The sequence below is a fragment of the Arvicanthis niloticus genome, chromosome X (assembly GCF_011762505.2).
Source record: "Arvicanthis niloticus isolate mArvNil1 chromosome X, mArvNil1.pat.X, whole genome shotgun sequence".
In the NCBI taxonomy this organism is placed as follows: Eukaryota; Metazoa; Chordata; class Mammalia; order Rodentia; family Muridae; genus Arvicanthis; species Arvicanthis niloticus.
Window position 1 is genome coordinate 86,054,582 of NC_047679.1, and position 23,285 is coordinate 86,077,866.

General features: G+C 36.6%; 1 protein-coding gene across 2 annotated transcripts in view; it reads left to right on the forward strand.

Annotated features, from left to right (window-relative positions):
• Rnf128 (ring finger protein 128) overlaps window positions 1-23,285 on the forward strand; it is a 102,326-nt gene that overhangs the window by 72,757 nt on the left and 6,284 nt on the right. For both annotated transcript variants that reach the window (XM_034484689.2, XM_034484688.2), the window contains exons 2-6: window positions 471-718; window positions 16,038-16,109; window positions 20,464-20,546; window positions 21,447-21,543; window positions 22,310-22,478. In XM_034484689.2, coding sequence (XP_034340580.1) covers window positions 471-718; window positions 16,038-16,109; window positions 20,464-20,546; window positions 21,447-21,543; window positions 22,310-22,478 — 669 coding nt within the window. The remainder of the gene's footprint in view (window positions 1-470; window positions 719-16,037; window positions 16,110-20,463; window positions 20,547-21,446; window positions 21,544-22,309; window positions 22,479-23,285) is intronic.

Consider the following 23,285-nt stretch of genomic DNA (forward strand, 5'->3'; position numbering starts at 1 on the left):
CTAGACTCCAAAGGTAATGCTGTTGAATTATGATTAATGTTGTGTGCCATGCCTTCCCTTAAAGCAGCTGTTCTTGACCCAAAGGGGTCCTGGATCAGATATGCTATATATCAGATATTTGCAGTACATCTCATAACATTAGCAAAATTACCATTATGAAGTAGCAACAAAATAATTTTTATGGTTGGGGTCACTACAACATGAGGAACTGTATTAAAGGGTCAAAACATTAGGAAGGTTGAGAACCACTGCTTTAAACTATAAGCTCCTTAGTTGAATGACCAAATCTTACACATGGTTATAATCCTTATGTCTTTTGAATACGTAATAGGTGCTTAATAATGTTAACTGAATGATAACACATCCTTTTGTGTCAGTAGGTCTCATTTTAAATGTCTTAAATCATCCATTAAATTGGCATTTTTATATTAACGATCTCAAACTAAAACTGAATTCATTTCCTTTTACAGGTGCAGGAGACATTGTTGCAATCATGATTGGCAATCTGAAAGGAACAAAAATTCTACAGTCTATTCAAAGAGGCATACAAGTAACAATGGTCATCGAAGTAGGGAAAAAACATGGCCCTTGGGTGAATCATTATTCAATTTTCTTCGTTTCCGTGTCCTTTTTTATTATTACGGCAGCAACTGTGGGCTATTTTATCTTTTATTCTGCTCGAAGATTACGGAATGCAAGAGCCCAAAGCAGGAAGCAGGTTCGTTGTGCTTTCTTTCCCCAATTTTCAAATATTTATACTGTTTCAGTTATAGTTTGCTTTCATGGATATTACTATACTTACTAGACAAAGATCTCTAAATATGCTTTATGAAATCTAGTCATTAAAAAAGTATATCAGCTTTCATCATCTCAAGTTTTATATTCTGTCATTTGTCAAAGTTAATCCTGCTTGATTAAGTCTTTTAACACCTCTTAGGATGCACAGCCAACATTTATTTATAAATGACTGTAAATACATATGTTGCTTTAAATGAACTGTGTTTTTCTAAATTATAAAAGCCTTCCATACTCAAAGAAATTAGAAAAAAAAACAGATGAAGAAATATCCATAAAACCAACAGAACTGTTGTCACTGCCTGAAGGGAAATGTGTGTGTGTGTAAGCGCGCGCGCGAGAGAGAGAGAGAGAGAGAGAGAGAGAGAGAGAGAGAGAGAGAGAGAGAGAGAGAGAATGAATGAATGAATGAATTTGTATGTGGCAGTGGAGCTATAAAAAACAAAATGCTGGATTTCATGACAAGGTAGGCGGTATTTTGTGTGGGGATGGGCATGCACATGCCACAATGTGTATATGAAGATCAGAAGACAAGTTGCCCAATTCCATCCTCTCCTTCCACCTGGTGGGTTCCAAGAATTGAACTCATGGTAGGCTTGGCTGCAAGTAGCTTTACCCACTAAGCCATCTTGCCAGCCCAAAGAAGGTTTTTTAAATTTCAATTGTTCATGATAACAGTGTTAAGCTACAAACATACTGCATATTCATAATTTTACCATGTTTTTACATTAATGCTTTTAAAAGTACAAATTATGGAAATGGTAACACCCAGAGGCTTTTAAACTGTCTTCACCCTTTCCTAGATTCTCAATTCTCTAATTAATTAGTTTAGATTCTTGTGGCCATTCAAATGTTATCTCAGATTGTCACTTTCTTTGTTATAGAACATTTGGCATCCATAGGGGATTGGTTTTAGGATCTCCTGATTGTATACTCAAAATCCATAGGCTCTCATGTCTCTTAGGTAAAATATTTACATATAACATATGCATATACAAACACTTTAGATCTTGTCTAGACTGCTTATAATAACTAATACAGTGTTTATGTTATGCAAATAAGTCATACTATGTTCTGTAGGGAATGACTGTCAGAAAAAGTCTACACATATCCAGAGGAGATGTAGTTTTTTATTCTGAGTATTTTCAATCCAGTGTTTGCTAAATCCACACATGTAGCACATGTAGAACCTGTGCACATGCAGGTGTAGACATACTCACTGGCAAAATCAACCAGGCCAAACCTTAACTCCCACTCTGTGTCTACACCTTGGCTTGCAGAAGTACCAGAAAAATATTTGTAGCTATACTGACTTTTTAAATTTATGATCTATATCCTGTACTTCTATCTGTATCTGCATTTAGATCCTGATCCTCCTCTCTGTCTTCTGTTTTGACAGATAAGATGTTTTCTGGAGCAGCCAACTTTCTCTGGCATACAAGCTCTTTCTGCCTTTTGTATACTCAAGGTTGTCATTCAGCAATTTTCCTCCTTTTAGCAATGTCTCCCTTTCTTCTAGTTCTTTCCAGTCAACACATGCACATATCAGTATTATTACCCATTTTCTAAAAGATTTCTATTGTCTCCAGGCCAGAAACTATTGAGCTGCTCTTCCCGCCCTCTCTCTGTCTGTCTCTGTCTGTCTCTCTCATTTCCCACGTAGCCTTCATGAACAAATGCAGAATGCCTCTGGACATAATTATTTAACTACTAATCCTCCTTTTTCCCTGGCCCATGCCTCCATCATTAGTTACTCTTCCCTCCACGTTTTGTCATTGTAACAACACAATGTTGTGCCACTTCTCCATGATATTGGTAGTTAACACTTGCAGGTGATAGAAGCAACAGAATGTGTTTTTATAGTCTGAAAAGTTCTTCAAAGGCTGTGAAGTTTTGGCAATGTCATATAGTAATGTTTCACAAAGCAAAGCAACCTTCATTATATTTAGAACCATAAACAACACGATTTATGTAGAGTAAGAAAGTTAACTGAATTTCACAATAGATGAAAAGTTTAAATTTTATTATAAAATCTATGTAAGGATTAGGTACCACCATAAATTACTAAATTCTGAACCTGGGACTGTTTAGAATTAATTGACTTCTGTCCTCTTCAGTGAAGAAGCTTATCACAATGGTGACAGGTTCAGCCTGTTACCAGCTAAGGTCAGAAGGATGTTTAGCATTCCAATGCCAGGCTGCTCAGTAAATTTGCTGTGTTAATATTTGACATTTGTATATCATGCGGGTTTTTATCTGTGAGGTTGGAAAAAAATGATCTCCCATATGACTGACTGACTATGCAAAGTTAGTCACAACGATGAAAGTGGTTTGTGTCTGTCCATAGTAAGATCTGCATTTCTGTATTCTAAGTGCTATAATAAATCTATAAATTCTTTTACAAAGTAATAAGCTTTATTCTTGGATTTTAAACAACAGAAATATACTATTCACAATTCTGGAGGCAAGAGTAATAAGGTTTATGAAGAATTTTGCCTGGTGTTACACAAGCTTCATTGCACATTTAGGCCTAATCTCATCTTTCAATTAAGCAATTTTCATAGATTATAATACATTTTATGAAAGTTTACCTCGGCAGAATTTCAAGAATAGCATTAAAGCTTCTCATCTATTACAGAAGGCTTTTGGAAGATTTGCTTTTACAGTTTATTGGATTTTATCTTCCTCCTTTGAGGATAAAAAGATTAAATATATAGGCAGTAGTCACTTTTTTTTAAAATAAAGATTTGAGTGCTGTAATGTGACATATATTTGATTTTCATAAGTTCATATTTATTTGTAAAAAGCTTCATGTACATGTTTACAACTTCATGTACATGTTTAACTGGACATTTAGTCTCATTTTTTTTGTTTTGTATTGATGGAAATGTTGATGTACCTGTGTTACGGAAACTTTCCTCATCAGTAGACTATTCGGGAAGGCTGGGCATGGTGGCACATGCCTTTAATCCCAGGAGAAGCAGGTGAATATTTGTGAGTTTTCAAGGTTAGCCCTGTTACATTGTGAGTTCTAGGCCAGGCAGGGTTACATAGGGAGACCCTGTCACTAAAAAAACAAACCAAAAGAATATTTTAGGGAAGATTTTGTTTCCAGAAATATCTTCCTTCTGAAGATTATGAGGCATAGTAGCAACTGTTACACAAATTGGCTGATAGCAGCTGAGTTTTGATAATTATTCAGATGACCCCCAGGTATAATACCTTTACATGGTCATGAAAGATATATAAGAACACACCATCCTGTTTTTGCTAGTGAAAAAAAAAAACTGTTGACACCATGAAAATAACAATACCAATGGTTTCTGAATGAAAATAACATACTGAACATGACAAATTGGATTGCTGTTCCTACTTGAAACAACCTTAATAGGAAAAGAAGGTTACAAGAAACCTCATGACACAATTCTATCAAATACTAGACTACTTGTGGTTATGACCATTATAACACTGTAGAATTCAGTACCTATTATTTGGAGAGAAGTATAGTGTATGTATTCTGACATTGCTTATGGCAGTTAATACTCAGTGACACCTTACATTGGATTAAATGCTGTTAAATAAAAGAAAAGAGGGTGCTCCATAAAATAGGAGATGAAATATGGATAGCAAGAAAAGCTTGATCTACATTTACTTAAAAAATAAATTTTAAAATTATAATTAATGACACCATTTCCCCCTTCCAAACACTTCCGTGTAGTTCCTCTTGTTCTGCAAATTTTTGGCCACTTTAATTGTTGTTGCTGTTGTTGGTTGTGTGAGCACGCATGAGTGTTTTCCTAAATACATGAATACAATTTGCTCAGTCTGTAAAAGGTTACTTTTATGAAAGTTTTCAGGGATGCCATTTAGTATTGGATAACTAACTAGTTGGTGTGTTCTTCCCTGGGAGAGACTATTTCTCCTGCTCTGAGCATCCCTTAGTTCTTTGTGTAGGGTTGAGGCCTCAAGAACTTTCTGCTTTTAACATTAGCAGGTCTACTGGTACCATGCTTGTACGTTTACTCTTAATGAACAGTGATTTTAAGAAGAGTAAGATATAGTAATTAGAATACATAGGAAGGAATAATTTGCAAGGAGGACAGAAAAAAATAGATTGGATGGATTTGGAAGGAGATAAGGGAGTTACGGGGAGAGAATAATCAGCTTATGCTACATACATACATGAATGAAATTGTCAAAGGACAAATTTAATTAATAAGCAATAGCTTAGAGATAGCTATTTTGAGAAGAAAACACATATGAATGGAAATATCACATAAAACCTATTAAGTTTTATAAGTCATATAATGTCATAATAAAACCCATTAAATTTTACAAGTCATATGTAGTAATAAAAATGAGACTAGGTATGAAGATAGAAATATTACTAATGATACTCATGTACTTGATAATGGAAGGAGTTAACCATGCTGTACAACAGTTAATGGGAACCTTTAACTACATATTAATGTGAATTAAGATAGGTGATGCACTTTGTCCCAACTAACATGCCTAAATATGACACAATCATTACTACTAGTGACATTTCTCCATATTGATATTTCTTTCATACATGGCAAAAGCCAATCCTAGCAATGTAGAGTTCTGTGATGCCTCCTGGTTTATTTGATAACTAAACCAAAGTATATCATGACCATACTTTGAGTTCTGAGAATGTATAGTAGTAGAACATTTCTATAACATATGTTTATGGTTTCAAACTAAAACACACACACACACACACACAAAGGCTGGGGATGTGTCTTCATTAAGAAAAGTACTTGTTTCACAGACTTTAAGACCTGAATGAAGTCCCAGCACTCATAGAAAAGCCACGTTTGCCAAGGCTTGATTATAATCCCAGTGCTGGAGAGAAGACAGGAGGATCAGGATTTACTGGCCACACAATCTAGCCAAATTTGTGAACTTTTGGACAGGGAGAGACTTTGTCTCAGAAAATCAGATGTACAACAATAGACTTGGTAACATGGAAGGAGAAAATCTCAGACTGCAACCCCTGAACAAAAAGCTATAGGCAACTAAAGAACACTGAGAGCAGGAAAAAGTGTCATCCTCAGGAATGAGCACCTTATTTATTTATCTAGTAACAAGTGGTCATCTCTGAAATCATATACATATAAATAACACTAACTTTCCTGAGCAATGCATTTATATACTTAGGCATACATGTAACAATAACAAAGACAATGGGCATGAATTTAAGGGATTATTGGGGGGCACATGGAAGAGGTTGGAGGGAGGAAAAGGAACTGGGAAAATGATGTGGTTACTTTTTAAAAAACAAAAATAAGATGGAGACAAATTTAGAAAAAATAAATTTAGGAAAATACATGATATTAACCTAAAATACATGATATATGGCATACACACGCAGTAAAATAATCATACTGTAATATGGTATAGTATAAGTCAGCTCCTATGTGTAAACAGATCATACAGTAATCAAATATCATGGAAGATATAAGAACAACTCAAGATGTAATGCCTATGTATAGTGATTTTCCTGAGAATTAAAATTACCTAATTTTTTGCTGTATTAAGTCAGTCTGGGCAAGCTTATTACAAAGTTCAAGTTGCCATAGATCAAGGGTTAAATGGATAATGAAATTGTTACAGCAATAAAAGATATTAGTGAGGGTCTTATAAATGGTTGAATTGTTTCATTGAGCCCATTTTTACTTCTTGTTGGCTTCGGCACCTATTAGGTATATTTCTTGTCCTTACAGACTGTATTATGTGTCTATGTGTGCATGTCTGTTTAGGTGTGTATGTTGTATATATTTTATATATACAAATGCTATACTATGATAATATAAATACTATACTATAAATACAATTGAGTCTATAAATATCAATCAAATGCTATTTATATGTAATTATATGTCCATATTATAACAAAAATATGAACATAACAGGATATATAAATACTTAGAATATACTATGGTAAATATTTACCAAATGAAGTATTTATATATATAAATACTTTTTTTTAAAGGTACCACAGGACAGTTTTGTTGTAAAAAGTTTTGACCAAAGACAATGTGACTAGACTGTAATACTAGAGGTAACAGAGTGGAACCAGTTGCTTATACCTTGAATGTTCCCAAGTTAACCATGACTGGACATTAGCTAACTCTGGGAATGTGGCCCTCAAAGTGTCCTTTATATCAGTGTTTGATGTATTGTTAGATATGGCTGGAGCAATGAACCATGTTATACCAGTTTTTCAAGATGGCTTTGCACAACAATCGAGCTAAGTGCTATACACCTGGTTTCATTGTCTGGGCCCTGCCTTTCAGACAGTATGACCAGCTTCAAGCAAGATGATCCTAGCTACAGCCCTTCCCATTCCTACCACTTGAGTCTGGGACTCAAATTAGTTCCCTAGATAGAGATACATCTCCCTACAGCTTACTGTTAGAAATACTAATACAGAGTGCTGTCAGATGAAGAAGGGCTAAGCTGTATTAATATCTTAAAATTAATCCTTGGACCTGGTATGTTGGCTTATAGTTATAATCTCAGCATTTGAGAGGATGAGGCAAGAGGGTCACTAAATGTCTAGGGCCAGCCTGGCTACATAGTGGGTTAAAGGCAAGCCTGGGCTACAATGTGAGACCCTGCCTCAAAACAATTTTCTTTGAGTATAAACTATTATTAATATTACCTGGAATGTTCTCAATTATGGTCTAAAAGCTAAAATAACTAAGAAAGTCATTAACTGCTTATATTTTGTACCATTATTTGTCTCAGTATATCATCTGTCTATTCATACATTTAGATGTGTGTAGAATGTGTATTTGTAGCCGTGTGTTTATATATATATGTACTTGCCTAAATTTGAGAATTATTCAGGGCCTTTTACCAAAGCATGAGAATTTTGCCTCTTACATGGAGTAAGTTAAATAAATACTTGTCTAAATGAGACCTATCTTTATAGTCTGATTTTCATCCAGGTTGAAAGGAAACTCAAATAAAGAGTCTCAGGATTAATTTACTAATACTCTAATTTTATGGGGGTTTTTTGAGACTGGGTTTTTACTGTTGCTGGTATGTTTTGGTTTGGTTTGGTTTTGCCAGTGTGACAAAGTACTTGAGAAACATTAAAGTAGGTAAAGTTTATCATGGATTATGGGAGCTGAGATTTCAGTCCATAATTATTTAGCCCAGTCACTTTGGGCTGGCAAAAGCCAATAGCAGACCATGTAGCTATGTAGAGTAATTACTAGCCCTGTTGTGCTTATGGAGACAAAAGAAGACAGGAAAGGGTGGGATCCCAACATCCCCTTCAAGGCTACACCATCAGTACGTTTTGGACCCAAGTATTCTAGGATCCAAAGGGTTCTATCAGTTTGTAGTAGTGCCACAGGCTGGTAACAACACCTTTAGAATATGAGCATTTGAAAACACTTAAATCTCAAACCAGAACAGTTAACCTGAGATGGTGATGAACTTTTGATACAAGCAATTCTTCCATCTCAGTTTTCCACACTGGGCTACAGCCAGGTATAACCATACCAAGATAATATCACTAAGTCTTTACCCAACTTTATGCTATATACTTGGCAAATAAACTTGTATCCAAAATGTTCACTGTGGTGATTTGATATGCTGTGAGTTATGAAATTATTGCCAGAGCCAATTTGTTGAATCTATCTTTCACCACATAGAGTTAACACTGTGTGCGCTTAGAAACATCCATTTTAACAACTGCTCTCCTAGCAAATTTCAAGTAAATGATTTTGAATAGCAGAATTCCATAATTTTCTTCTCTTTGTAAAAAGAAGTTAATCTCATAGAAGCAGAGAGCAAGACAGCAGCTTCTAGGATTGTAAGAAAGGGAAACATTAGCTAGAGACTAGGGTTGATTTAGAAATGCAAATTTACAGTCACACCACAATTTCTAAAGGTGCTGGTTGTATTTGTCTGAAAAGGCTATAATCTTAGTTATAACATCTCCATTGGCCAATTTGCCTTTCTTCACAATTCTTCCTTGCAGTATAGTTCCTTATACTTATAAAATGGTGGCCATTTTATGGGAATGATCTATATTCTTCTTTATCCCTGGCTTCAGGGCTTTTAGATATATGGGGACTCCTTTAATTACTTGCTTCTCCTTTCCAATAAGGAACACTTTTTAAAAGTTGCTTCTTAATTTTTATTAATTAGAGGAAACTCTGTCATATTGTAGGAGCTCTTTTATTCATGCATAGGTTTTCTTTGAACTTCCATTTTCATTGCCTTTTATTTCTCATGCTGAAACTGCCACATAGGCCAGAAACTACATTTTCTCCCAGATAGATATCCTGAGGAAAGAATCCCTTTACTATATATTTTCAAACAGATTTAAAATCGTTTTTATAAACTCTGAGCCAATATTATGATTTTTTATTTTCATTCTTGAACAATGTCCTATATTTTTAGCTTTTAATGAAATGTTTGTTTTTTAAAAGGCAACAACTCACACGCAAAAAATATCTAGTTTCTTTGTGTTATCCCTTTTTTTGTTTTGTGTGTGTGTGTGTGTGTGTGTGTGTGTGTACTCTAGCCCCATTAAGTAATTAGTCTACCTCTACAAGTTGTTTGTGTATAATTCAGTTACACTGAATGTTAAATGCCCTGTGGCCAAAACCCAGGCAGGTAAATCAGCAGGCTGACATATGTTTTATGTAATGTGGTATGAATATACAGATGAACTAAATAGAACAGCTGGTGTTCACCACAATTCTAAAACTGAAAATTATAATAAATAATGAGGATTGGTCTGACTTTATTTCCAGCTCCTGCCTCCCAGCCACCTCGGAAATTCTTAGAATTAAAAAACAGCAACAACAACTTAAAACGGTGTAGCCGATAGTTTCAGTTACTGGCACTGTTGAAGCTTTTGATTGGTTGAAGGCATTTCTTAAGCTTTCATTAAGAAAATTGGCATACACACATACATACATACATACACACACACACACACATACACACACATGCACACACATACATACATACACATACACACACATACAGATGCAGACACACACAGAGACAGACACACAGATGCAGACACAAGCTGGGCTGGAACTGAATCAGCCCTGCACCTAGCCATCTGCCTGGACTTTAAGACTGAGGAATGGCTGACTTTGAGAGTTTCCTCCCTAGTTTGGTTTTTTTTTTTTTTTTTTTTTTTTATCTTCGTCATAAGGAATGCAAAACCTTTTAAAGGTTTCTTCACTAGCACACAATGGAGGCAGTGTACTGCTGTGAAGAGATCACAGGCTTTAAAGTCAGACACAAGCTGGGCTGGAACTGAATCAGCTCTGCACCTAGCCACCTGCCTGGACTTTAGTCACGCTTCAGAACCCACTTGACTTGACTATAAAACTTGAATATTAAAATACCTATTTCACATGTTAGTTAATGATTATATGTGATGACACAGGTAAAAAGCTTAGGGATGAGCCTGACATGTAGTTGGGCCCAGTAAATGCTCTTTACAAATTACTTTCCCCAGCTGTCCTGGAAAAGAGGCTTTTAATAACTAAAACGAAATGTCTTATTTGAGAAACCATGAAAGTGTTTATATTTTAAAATTAAATATTCTCAGAGCAGTAAGTAGCCACTATGAGAATTTTTAAAAACTATTAAGACCCAGTCCTCTAGGTACTAGCAGTTTAGAGGGAGAAAGATAAAGAAATAACACACTTACAGGACCTAGAGTTCTCTTTTAAACCTGTTTTTATTAATCCTTTGGTAATTTCGTACAACATATTTTAAAGATATTCACCCTACAAGCCTCTCCTTAACTGCATCCCAACCTCCCAGCCTCCCAACTCTCCCTGCCTCTCATTTTAGCCCACTGACCCAGTTTGTGCTGTGCATATGTATATGTATATGTATATGTATATGTATATGTACACACACACACACACACACACACACACACACACACACACCTTGGGTGTAGGACTAGCTGCTAGAGCAACGACTCTCAACCTGTGGGTTGAGATCACTTAAGACCATTGGAAGAAAGACATTTACATTAAGATTCATAAGAGTAGCAAAATTGTGGTTTTGAAGTGGCAACAAAAATAATGTTATGGTTAGGGGTCACCATAACATGAGGGACTATATTAAAGGGTCACAACATTAGGAAGGGTGAGAGCCACTGCACTAGAGCATGGGTCATCTATGAGGAGCCACACCCTTAATAAAAACTGACTCTCCCTCCTCCAGCACCCATCAACTATAAATAGCTCACTAACTAGGCATGGGGGCTTTCTTTCAGGCCTTTCTCCCTGCAGGAATGTTAACTAGTTTGATCTTGTGCAAGCAGCCGCAGCTGCTATGAGTTCATAATGTCAGTAGTTATCTCCTGCCCAGAAGACAGTTTGTGCTGGCCATCCCTGACCTCAGGCTTTGATGGTCTTCCTAATGGTATGTTTTGAGAGAGGTCCCTGAGCTTTGATGGGTGTGATCTAGGTATCTCATTTGAGGCTGAACACTCCACTGCCATTTAGTTTTTCCATTTTGACCAGTTGTGACTTTCTGCATTCACCACCGTCTACTACACAAAGAAACTTCTCTAGTGAGGTCTGAGAACTACACAAAGTACTCATTTTTATGGAATAAATTACAAATTGCCACTTGAAGTCACATGCTATCTTTAAATGTTGTAGGTCTTTAGAGATCTCCTATAATCAGATTTCCTTTTTTATTAATTATTTTATGTATTTACATTTCAAATGTTGCCCCCCTTCCCGGTCCCCCCTCCATGAGCCTCCATCCCATCCTCCTTCGCCTTCACATCTAAGATGGTGCTTCCCCACCCACCCACCCACCCACTCCCACCTCACCCCTCCAGCATCCCCCTTCTCTGGGGCAAGTTTCTTATTTAATAACTTGGCATTTGGAATTAGGTTGTGTGTGTGTGTTTGTGTGTGTGTATTTTACCCTCATCACCTAATTTTAACTTAGTATTAATACCAGCTCTTTTTTGGAAATAGACTCATATATGGCATATATGACATATTTACCTTTGAGCCAAACCTCAAAATAATTAGTATGCATTCATATCTGCAATGAAGGAAAATTGTGTGGCATTCATTGCTAGTAAACATATAAACATTATCATTGGAGACTCGGGGATTGACACTATATTGAATTGGACATTTAGGAATGAAAAATGAGAAAGTGCAGGCTTGAGAGCTTGTTTGGAGGTTGTATCAGGGGAGTGCAGCTATTCATATACCCTTGATAAAAGAATGCTCCTCCTCTATAGGGGAAGGTTGTCCTCTTCAACGAAGCATGAAGCATTGGGTGAGATACACATAGAGTGGTAAGGTTGAAAGAGGACACCGACCTAGCCAGCCAAATTAGCTGAGTCAACCTTGGTGATGAGTAGAGTGACAGATGTTGCAGCCAGATTACTCTCCCTCATCTCAGTGTGTATATATACTTAATCAAATAAACATGCTAGAGAAATAGCACTTTCTAATGAGCACACTTCTTCACTTGGCTATAGAACTTGATGCTTAAACCTCAGTGAGAAATACTTTAAAGACAGATAACAAAGATATATTTCTGGGTCTACTATATGCCTTCCTGTCATTGGTTCTGTTTCCCTTTATATTGCATTTTTTTTCCCTCAATGCCGTAGTAGCTCCTGATCTGTGTGATAAGAAAGTACTGAGGTTTAGAAATCTGAGCCACAGACAGGCCTGTGGGTCCTACTTGTTCACCTAGTGAAAGGAACATGGCTTGACAGCCTATAGGCTCAAGAAACTGGGGAACTATCAGAAAACAGCTGAATTATAGATAGTTTTATTGGACTAGACTCTAGGAATACAAAGATCAAGCTCTCTTTATTATCTCAGCCTTTACTTTCATTTGCAGCAGCATTAGTTACTTCTCCTGATCTATATTTACTGGTCAAGGAGCAATCTGATCGAGGATTTTGCTGTTCCTGTGATAGAAGAAAAGGAATTTGGCTAGTAATTTTGTTAGCTTTAAGTCAAATATATTTCAAAAGTGATATATAGGATACATCTTTGGGCATTGAGGACATTCTTTATGTACCCCTACTATGGATTACTTTCTTTCAAAATACTGTCTGGAATAGTCACAGATATTTTACCTGTGTCCAGCGGCACTCATTTATAAGTCTTAGTTTATATTTCTATTTACTAAATGTTTTATGGAGTATCTATGATATGTCAGGCACCATGTTAGGTATTTTATTTGCATTATATCTAATTTCTGTGAAGCTGTGTGTGAGCTGGAAACCTTGCTGGGGAAGAGACCCTGCGTGGGGTGGGGGCAGGGGAACAGGGTAGAAAAGCTCTTTTTATTCTCATAATGAACTCTCACACCCATTGTTGGGTAAATTTCTGCTAAGTTTATTCATTTTTCAACTAAAAATAGGATTGCAACTCAGAATATGATTGTGTGTCATCTAAGTCTTGCTGCAATGCTCTTGAGTCCGCACAACTTCTACCTGGATGTGTAAGCTATTTGGACTTCAGTTTACATATACAGTATGTTCACCTGAGACATTCTTAAATAAAATATAGATGTTTGTTTCTGAAAAAAAAGAAAGGATTTATTTGCAACATTACACCGAATTAAGACCAAATGTCTTATTTTTTCCTGTAGCCAATTCAAACTGCATAAAAGCAAGACAGTCTGCCAGTGATTCCATTTTTTGCAATCTTTTCTTAATGTGTAGGGTCATCTGCTTCATAATATGATTTCTGACTCAATTATGCAGAATATTTCAGTCTTTTGTTTCACTCCCTATATGAACTTTGCTTTGATGTTGAATATCCAGACTCATTTTAGATCCGTGCTCAGTGAAACAATTTGGAATCCATCCTCTTTCCTAGACAAAATTGGTTATAAGCAATGGGTTTTTCTAATATTAAATATGCAAAGGTTATTTTCCTCATTTTATAGAAAAGTAAGCTTAATACTTCAGTGAGTTATTAGTGTTATTCTTTCATCAATGACAAAATCAGATTTTTAATCTGGGTCCATTTGAATTCAAATTCTGTGCACTTTTGTTCGAACAAGACCCATTTCAGAAAAGAAATTGGTGAAAGTGTACTCTGAGCTTGAAAATAGGAAAATTGCTTCAAAAATTCATAGCATCTGAATCCATTTGGAAGAGAGGCATACTGTTTTTTACCATTATGGTCCCAGGGATGCTGTTTTTAAAAGTAGGGAAACACAGTAAGTTTCAGTAATTTGGGGATTTAAGGTCCATTTTACATGAGAAACTAATGTCTGGTACTATAAATCTGGCCAAGAACCCAGGGGGTGGAGCTATTACTAGTATTTTTGCTAAATTGATATAGTATCAAACTGTCTTCTAAATTCATAAGTCTATACTCATTGATCAGTGCTATTTTCAGTCCTCATCAAAGGAGTGTCATTGTGCAGTGGACAGGAGTTACCACTGAAATTCACAACTGGTCAAAGTACAGAGAACAAAGTGTCTCCGGTATACTCAGACATAAATGGGACATCTGTATCACAGGGAATAATCCCAAGGCTCAGGGAATATCTTAAAAGAGGGAGCAAAAAAAAAGTATAAGGGCCAGATGTTGCAGAGGCCTGGAGCAAAACAGTATCTTCTGGACATAATACAACCACTGCACTGGGGCTCACAAGCAATTGATTACCTGCAAAAGAGTCAGCATGCCTGCATGGAGGAGGAGGAAGGGGTGGAAAACTACACCCCAAGTGGAACTATTAACAGTTGATGGGTATTTGGAACGGAATGTCAGTTTTCTTTACGGGTTTACCCCTGGTAGACACACGGTACTCTAGTACAGTGGTTCTCAACCTGTGGTTAGCAATCCCTATGGGAATTGCACATCAGATGTTTATTTACATTAGGATTCATAAATGTAGCAAAATTAGAGTTATGGAGTAGCAATGAAATAACTTTATGGTTGGGGGACAGTACAACATGAGGAACTGTTATTACAGGGTCGCAGCATTAGGGAGGTTGGGAGCCACTGCTCTTGTGGATGGCCCCACATAGCTGTGAACATACATACGTAGCAGATGTGCAGCCTGGCCTTCATGTGGGGCCTGAACAACTGGAGCAGGCTATACCAAATGCTGTTGCCTGTCTGGAATCCATTCCTCAGTGGGAGAAGTGCCTAGCCCTTCAGAGACTTGATGTGCCAGGGTAAGGGGATACCTAGGGTCCTACACCTTCTCAGAGGAGAAGGGGAGGGGTCCTGTGGGCTGGGGGGACTGTTAGAGTGGGGAGTAATCGGGATGTAAAGTAAATACATTTTAAAAAAACAAAAAAAGAAAAAAGTTGCAGTAAGAACTTTGGAAGATAAGAAAATTGGAAGATCATGTTTGATATCAGTTAAAGGGAATATGTATTATGGTTAATTAATTTGTGTATGTGTGCCATGAAGCTATTTGTTGTTGATACCTGCTGGGAAAGAGAAATTCAGTTTCCTCCAATAGAGTGTCACTGGGTATATCAACCACACATAAGGGCGGGCCTTATATCCAGGAGTACATCGCTAAAACAAAACAGACTCTGTGTTTTTTGTTTGTATCCTTACTAGCATTATTCTATTGTTCTGACTTTTTGTGTTGTTTTGTTTTCTTTTGAGAGTGGGGAGGGAGGGAAGGAGGGAGGGAGGGAGAGAGGGAGGGAGGGAGGGAGGGAGGGAGGGAGAACATGAAGTTAGGGTAGGGAGGTGGGGAGGATCTGAGAGGAGTTGGAAGCAAGGAAAGAGTGTGATCAAAATATATTGTATAAAACGTTTAAATTAAAAATATTTGTGTACACACACATACATGTTATATCTGCCTGCAGCCATACATGCATATGGAAGCCAATGGTCAAAGACATGTGTCTTCCTCAGTTGCTCTCTTCACCTTACTCTCTGATACAGTCTTTCACTGAACCTGGAGCTCACTGAATCAACTAGACTGACTGGCTGCGGAGGCTCAGGAATCGTCCTGTCTCTGCCTCCTCAATGCTGGGATTAGAGTCCCACATTGTGACGCCTTGCTTATACGTGAGTGCTGGGCCTCAGGCTTAGCTCCTCTATGCTTGCTGAGTCATCTCGCCAGCCACAGATTATAATCTCTAAATTTTGATTTAGATAGTAACTTTTACTGATGGCTATTAAATCACTTTTAAAAATCATACTTCTTCTAAAAATATGTCTTCTAATCTCTGTTTTTTTTAATCACAGAGGCAGTTAAAGGCAGATGCTAAAAAAGCTATTGGAAGGCTTCAGCTGCGCACCTTGAAACAAGGAGACAAGGTACTTCTATTACTTTTAAAGCAATACTACCAAACCATTGTTCAAACTAAATGCCAATTGTCCAAATGTCTTTTCATTGCCATTTATATACCTCATTGAGTATTAAAATTCTATTCAATACTGAAATTAGACTGTACAATGGCCCCCAACTGTACCTTACATACTAATCACCGGCACCTGTGAATATTATTATCTGGCAGAACAAAACTGCAGCAATGGGAAGTTTGAGAATGAGGTCATCCAGGATTATTTAGACAAGTCCTAAATATAATCAGAATCCATATAAGCTAGAGGAAGGAAGCGATTTGATCACCATACGTGGCAATGGGATAAAAAAGGCAGAGTGGTTCAAAGAAAAGGCCATGAAGCAGGGAATGCCAGGATTCTTTCAAAGCTAGGAAAAGTAATTACAGGTACGTTCCCTGAAGCCCACAGTAAGAACTGCTAACACCTCGGTTATTTCTTGACTGCCATGAAAGGTAATAAGCCATTCTATTACTGTAAGCTTGTATGGGATCATAATTTGTGATGGCAATGATAGAAAACTAATATAGTGCTTCAGGACAACTTTGTTTGAATGTTCATTTTAGACATCAGTGAGGAAAGACATCCACAAAAGAATTGGCAGGACTTAGTGAAGGAAAGATTTGCTGTTTCTAACACCATCAGAAGCATTAGGTGCTTGGCTATAAATATTAAAAATATATAAAATTATATTTACATGCTAAAATTTGTACAACAACAATGAAAGAAATTGGAGCCCAGAGCTGGAGCTCTGGCTTTGCATCCTTGAGGCTGAGTTCAATTGTAAGTATGGAGAAAAAAAAATCAAAGAAAAATCTAAAGAGATGGAGATGTGTATTATGTTTGTGGATCAAAAAGTTCATTGTTAAGGTGTCAGTTCATCTTAAACTAACCTATGGGTTAGACAATAGTTTCAACAAAAATTTTCACAAGAAAATATTGGAGAAGTTCAACAATCAACAAAACCAAAATCCTTTCGAATAAGAGCGGTGGATGATGAATGTCCTGGACACTGCTCTAGAGGTGGTGGGACCTGGGAGAATGGAGTCGGATAAATAAGCTTGACTAGTCTCATGCAATAGCCAACTTTCTTCAGAGAACCAGAAAATTTATATTCTGAGGGTTAAGAATAGCCAGATGAGTAACGTTCTCATGACTTTAAGCAGTAGGCAATTACAAGGACAAGCCCCGTATAGCAAAGACATTTTCTACTGAAACATATGGACATTTAATGGAATCAGAACAGCAAGGAATAATGAAGGCTTTAATGCAAATTCAGTCCTATCTGCTACACCTGGGTGGAGCATGAAACCATATTCCAAGAACAAGTCTATGTTTTGAAAAAAACTGAAGTCACAAGACTCTCGCTTTCTTGGAATGTTCTCTCAAGCACTAAGAACATTCACATGACTGATCCTAGACTGGGTTGGACAGTGCTGGTACATGCCTTCAATTCTAGCACCTAGCAAGCTGACGTTGAAGGATTGCAAGTTCAAGTTCAGCCTGAGCTACATAGAAAGACCTTGTCTAAATATGAAGGGTGGGGGAGGGTGGTGTAAAAAAAGGAAAAACTTCAAATAGTAATTCACACCCCTTCCAATTTTGAGAATTATTTCAAGGCTGCATCTGTGGGAGTGTAAAAGTGCTAGACCAATAAATGAATGAACAGAATAGAATCCAGAAATGGACCAACAGATGACTGGCCAGTTTATTTTTTATGAATAATGAAACCAGAATGTAATGAACTGATTAAAACATGAACCGAAGCATTTTGGGGAGGAAAGGGTTTATTTCACTTTACGGTTCTATATCACAGTCCATCACTGAGGAAAATCAAGGCAGAAACCTGGAGGCAGAAACTCATGTAGGAGCTTACTGGCTTGCTTAACATGCTTTCTTATAACAACCAGTACTACCAGACCAGGGAGACCCCATCCACAGTGAGGTATGCCCTCCTTATATAAACCATCAATCAGGAAAGTGCATTACCAGCCAATCTGGTGGGAGTGTTTTCTCTATTGAGATTCCTTCTTCCAAAATTATACTTATATAAAGTTGATATAAAACCACACAGCACAGTATCAATTATAAAAATACTCCCATTATCTATACAGTGTAAAAATTAAATGAAAAAAAAATATAGGCCTAAATATACAGCTAATAAATCCTTTGGAGAAAAAAATTCATTCTATGGGATATACTAATATTTTTATATTAATAGGTTTTGTGTATGACACCAAAAACGAGTCCACAGAGAAAATGTGGAATTTGACTGTCAAATTTAAGGGGGGCTGGTAAGATGGATCTAAGGCACCAGTTCCTCTTTCGGGACCCCATGTTTAATTTCTAATACTTATGGGTGGCTCACAACCATCTGTAATTCCAGTTCCAGGAGATCTGATGCTCTGTCCTGGCTTCTGCAGGCACCAGACATGCACACAGTGCACAGACATACAAAAAGTTAAAACTTACATGCATATAAAGTAAAATAAAGATAAAAATAATTTTAATTCTTGGTGGACTTGGTAGAGCATATCCTTTAACCCCAGAACTTGGGAGGCATAGATGTCTCTAAGTGTGAGGCCAACCTGCTCTACATAGCAAATTCCCAGACAGCCAGGGCCACATAGTGAGACCCTGTATCAACTAAACAAACAAATAAGCAAAACGAGCGAGCGAGAGAGAGAGAGAGAGAATGAGAGAGAGAATGAGAGTGTATTTTCTGTTATTTGAAAGACAGTTTTTAAAGAAGAAAAATGTAAGGTACAGTCTTGGAGAAAATATTTTTAAACCACCTATTTATTAAACGACTCTAGTTAGAATATAAAGAACTTTTGACCCATAACAACAGGAGTCACCAAATAAAAATATAGATGCAAACATGCAGTATGAAGAAGAAAGGAGGTTATGGGGGAGGAGCATAGTGGTACAAGAGGGGTCAGGGCGATGGTAGAGCATATGGGAAGACATAGCAACAACAAAACAAATTTAAAATTCCACAGTGAGGAGGCACAGAGATGACTCAGTGACTAAGAGCACTGGCTGCTCTTCCACAGGACCCATTCAATCCTCAGCACCCACATGGTAGCTCACAATCATCTGTAACTCCAGTCCCAGAGGATCCAACACTCTCTTCTGGCACATGGTATACACACATTCATCCGGGCACTCATACACATAAAATAAAAATAACCGAATAAAAATACTATAATGAAACCTAATATTATATGTGCTTATTACTTTGAATAAACATGAACTCAGGAGATGGTTCAGAGTTTAAGAGCCCTTACTGCTTTTACAGAAGTCCTGGGTTCAATTCCAAGCTTCTACTTGGTAGCTCACAGAAATAACAACATTTCTTTAAAATTAAGCAGTATAATAAGTATGATAAATAGACATTTCATCAAAGGAACATAAGGCTGAGAAGTATAGAAAAGGATACTCCATGCCACTGGTCATTAGAGAAATACAAAGTTAGAACCACACATGAGACTAGTAGACATTCATTAGCCTGTCTAAAAGTAAAAATAACTGGAAAAGCCAAGACCTGGTGAATATGTACACCCTTTGGAATTCTTATGTATCTTCTTGTGGTAATACTAAATGATCATAACTTCCCTGCAAAACAGAGTAATTTCCTATGAAGTTAAAAATACACTTACTATACTAGCTATTTGCCATAAAGGAAGAAAACCCCTATATTCCCATTAAATTCTTAGAAATAGTTATTAAAAATTGTTTAAACTGGAAAGAATCCAAATCCATAAACTGTGGAATATTCATATCATGGAATAAAATTTAGTAATAAAAGGGTAAGACAGTCCTAGTGCTACCTACAATAACATACGTGAATATCAAAGGCTTTGTGAAGGAACTGGCTCTCAAAAGCTAGATGTAGTGCATGATTCTATTTATATGGCATTATTATAAAAAGCCTAAACTATAGAAATTGAAAATATATCAGTTATTGGCAGGGGTTGCGAATGAGAGGAAGACTTAGTTACTAAGGGGCTATGGCTTGGTCTATTGGTATAATGTCACTATTCTATACCTTGATTGTGGTGGGAATGAGATCACTGCATATGTTTTTCAGAACATATAGGACTGTAAATTAATTATACCTTTTTTAAGAGAACATAACCATAAAACCTACAAATGGCTTTCTATGAATTCTAGAGTCAGAAAAAAAGAGTTGAATTTAGTACTGCATGATTTACTTTGTTCTTTCTTTATTTTGTTGACTTTATTATTTTACTTCCTCAAAGTGTCAAACTTAAATCACCACTGAAACTTTTTTCTTGTTTGAGTCACCTTAACTCTTTATTCACAGGAAATTGGTCCTGATGGAGATAGCTGTGCTGTGTGTATCGAGCTCTATAAGCCAAATGATTTGGTGCGCATCCTAACCTGCAAGTAAGTTTCATCTTTTCTTATACCTGTAAAAATAATATCCCCAAAATTAAAATTAACATGATGAAGGAAAACTATTTTGAATGCTTCAAAATTGATCTATCACTAAAATCCAGTACAGTTTGTTCTCAACAATTTGTTTTCTCTGCAGGAAACTAAAAAACCTAGTCAGCAGTCTCTCTTTCTCTCTCTCTCTCTCTCTCTCTCTCTCTCTCTCTCTCTCTCTCTCTCTCTCTCTCTCTCTCTGTGTGTGTGTGTGTGTGTGTGTGTTTAATACTTGATTATTTTAAATTCATTCTATTATTTCCATTGAGAAAAAAATAAAATCATCTTGGTGCCCTATTTTGAAATCTTAACTCTTTAGATTTTTTAAAAAACTTACTCCTTTGGAAGGCTATTTTCTCTCAACTAATAGTGACATTCTTGGAGCATATTTCCTTGCCTAAAGCATTGACACTGTGTTGTACTCAGTACTATAGCATTATTCTGTTGCTGAGAATTGTGATTCCATTTTAAGAGTAGGGAACTGATAACTTTTAATATTAAAACATTTGAAATACCAACAGACTTAAATCATGTAGCAGTAGCCATTGTCAAGTTATGAATATTAAAAATTGCTTTTTGAGGCTAGAGTGATGGGGCTACATTTAAGAGCTCTGTATTATGAAATACCCAAAATGTATTCTTGTGGCTCTTTTATTAATGGCATATTTAAAGGGAGAAAAAGATATCCATGCAAAGGCTAAGTGTAATCTCTCTCTCTCTCTCTCTCTCTCTCTCTCTCTCTCTCTCTCTCTCCTCTCTCTCTTTCTCTCTCTCTCTCTCTGTGTATGTGTGTGTATGTCAAAGTGTTGTTGCTGTTTCACATCTTATAACTAAATTATCTCTTTTCTTCTTCATTAGTCATATTTTCCATAAGACATGTGTGGACCCGTGGCTTTTAGAACACAGGACTTGCCCCATGTGCAAGTGTGACATTCTCAAAGCTCTCGGAATTGAGGTAAATGTTGCTATACTCTTTCTATGAAGGAACTTCAGGAGTGTGGTATTTATATGCCTGGGCATTCCTGAAAATAGCATCCCTCTCTCTCTGGGTAGGTAATGTGCAAATCATAGTTTATCCCTAAAACTAGGCATATTTCTTTCATAGACACATGGAGATTCCTCCCATCTTTGACCTATTTTCCTTCTTTTCAAATGTACTTATTATTTGGATCATAATTAGAACTGATAGCTATATAAACTACCAATTTTTTAAATCTACTTTTCTGTTTTAACCTTGTCATTATTACAATTATCAAGTTTGTCATTAATGACCATGTTAGCTAATTTGAGGAAGCATAATAAAATTATAATTTTATATTTGGTAAATGAAAAACTTATCTTCAAGATACAATAAATATCAACTCAATAAGATCTTTTTTTTAACTTAACAGAAATGTGCAGATGAGAGCAATGCTCAGCTCTGTTTTGTGACAGAATAACAGACATTAATGTCTACTGAGTCCCTACTTTGTACCAGCAATTATATTTTGAGGTGAAGGCATCAGCCAAATGAAGACATATATATCCCATTGGTAGAGCCAATTCATGCCCCAGCTACTATGACTGGAGCCAGCAAGAGATTTTTGTGATCATGAAAATGGATTAGAAGTTTATGAGGCTAAGAAATATTTCTATAAGTTATCACCAATGAAAACATCATAATCATGTCAATGTGATACACGTACTCCAAACGTCTTATTTTGCTCAAATGCTTTCCCAAGGTGGATGTTGAAGATGGGTCAGTGTCTTTGCAAGTTCCTGTTTCTAATGAAGCATCTAATACTGCCTCGCCCCATGAAGAGGACAATCGCAGTGAGACTGCATCATCTGGATATGCTTCAGTACAGGGAGCAGATGAGCCACCTCTGGAGGAACATGCGCAATCAGCAAGTAAGCACAGTACTGAAGGGCGGTGGGCTCATACACGTAATCCACTGTGGACCATACACCTGGCCATGGATTCTTGCTTTTTAGTAGTTGTTTCATTTAATTCTATGCCATTTCAAGTTTTTTTTCTATTTAAAATGGCACAGTAAAAGATGCACTCCTGCCATAGAGTATATGCATATTCAAAGAGAACATACATATTCAAGTATTCCTAAAAATAGATGACATGCAGAAGGAATTGGGATTATTCACAAAAGGAGAGTTTTGTTGGAAAATACCCTGGGCCATTTAAATGTTGGCTAATCGACTCCTTACTGAGGCAAAAGAACAACTTTAAACTTTAGAAGCCATTGTTTATTGCAGATAAATCAGAATGTAGAATAAATGGCTCTGGAAATAATAGAGTAATTTGATTTACAAAAGCTAGACTTCTGCCCATCTTCTCAGAAATCCATTTTGCAGATAGAAAACTAGGTTGAACAATGGTATGTACTGCCACCTGTTGACTTTTCTAGGACATGAATCAATTGTTAGACACTCAGGTTGAACATGTTATTTGGAATTCATGTGAAATTATTATTACAGTTTAGTAATTTTACATGAATGGGAATGTTTGGAGGTTGTTTGTTGCTTCTAAAAATATCAAATCTCCATATAAATTATTTTTTCTTTCTCTAACCTCACTCTCTCAGTGTTTTTCTTTTTTTTTTCCATTGCTAAGTATTTATTTTGCCAAGATAAGTGAAAGCATATGCCCACACAAAACTAGCACATGAGTGGTCCCAGCAGTATTGTTCCTAATAGCACCTA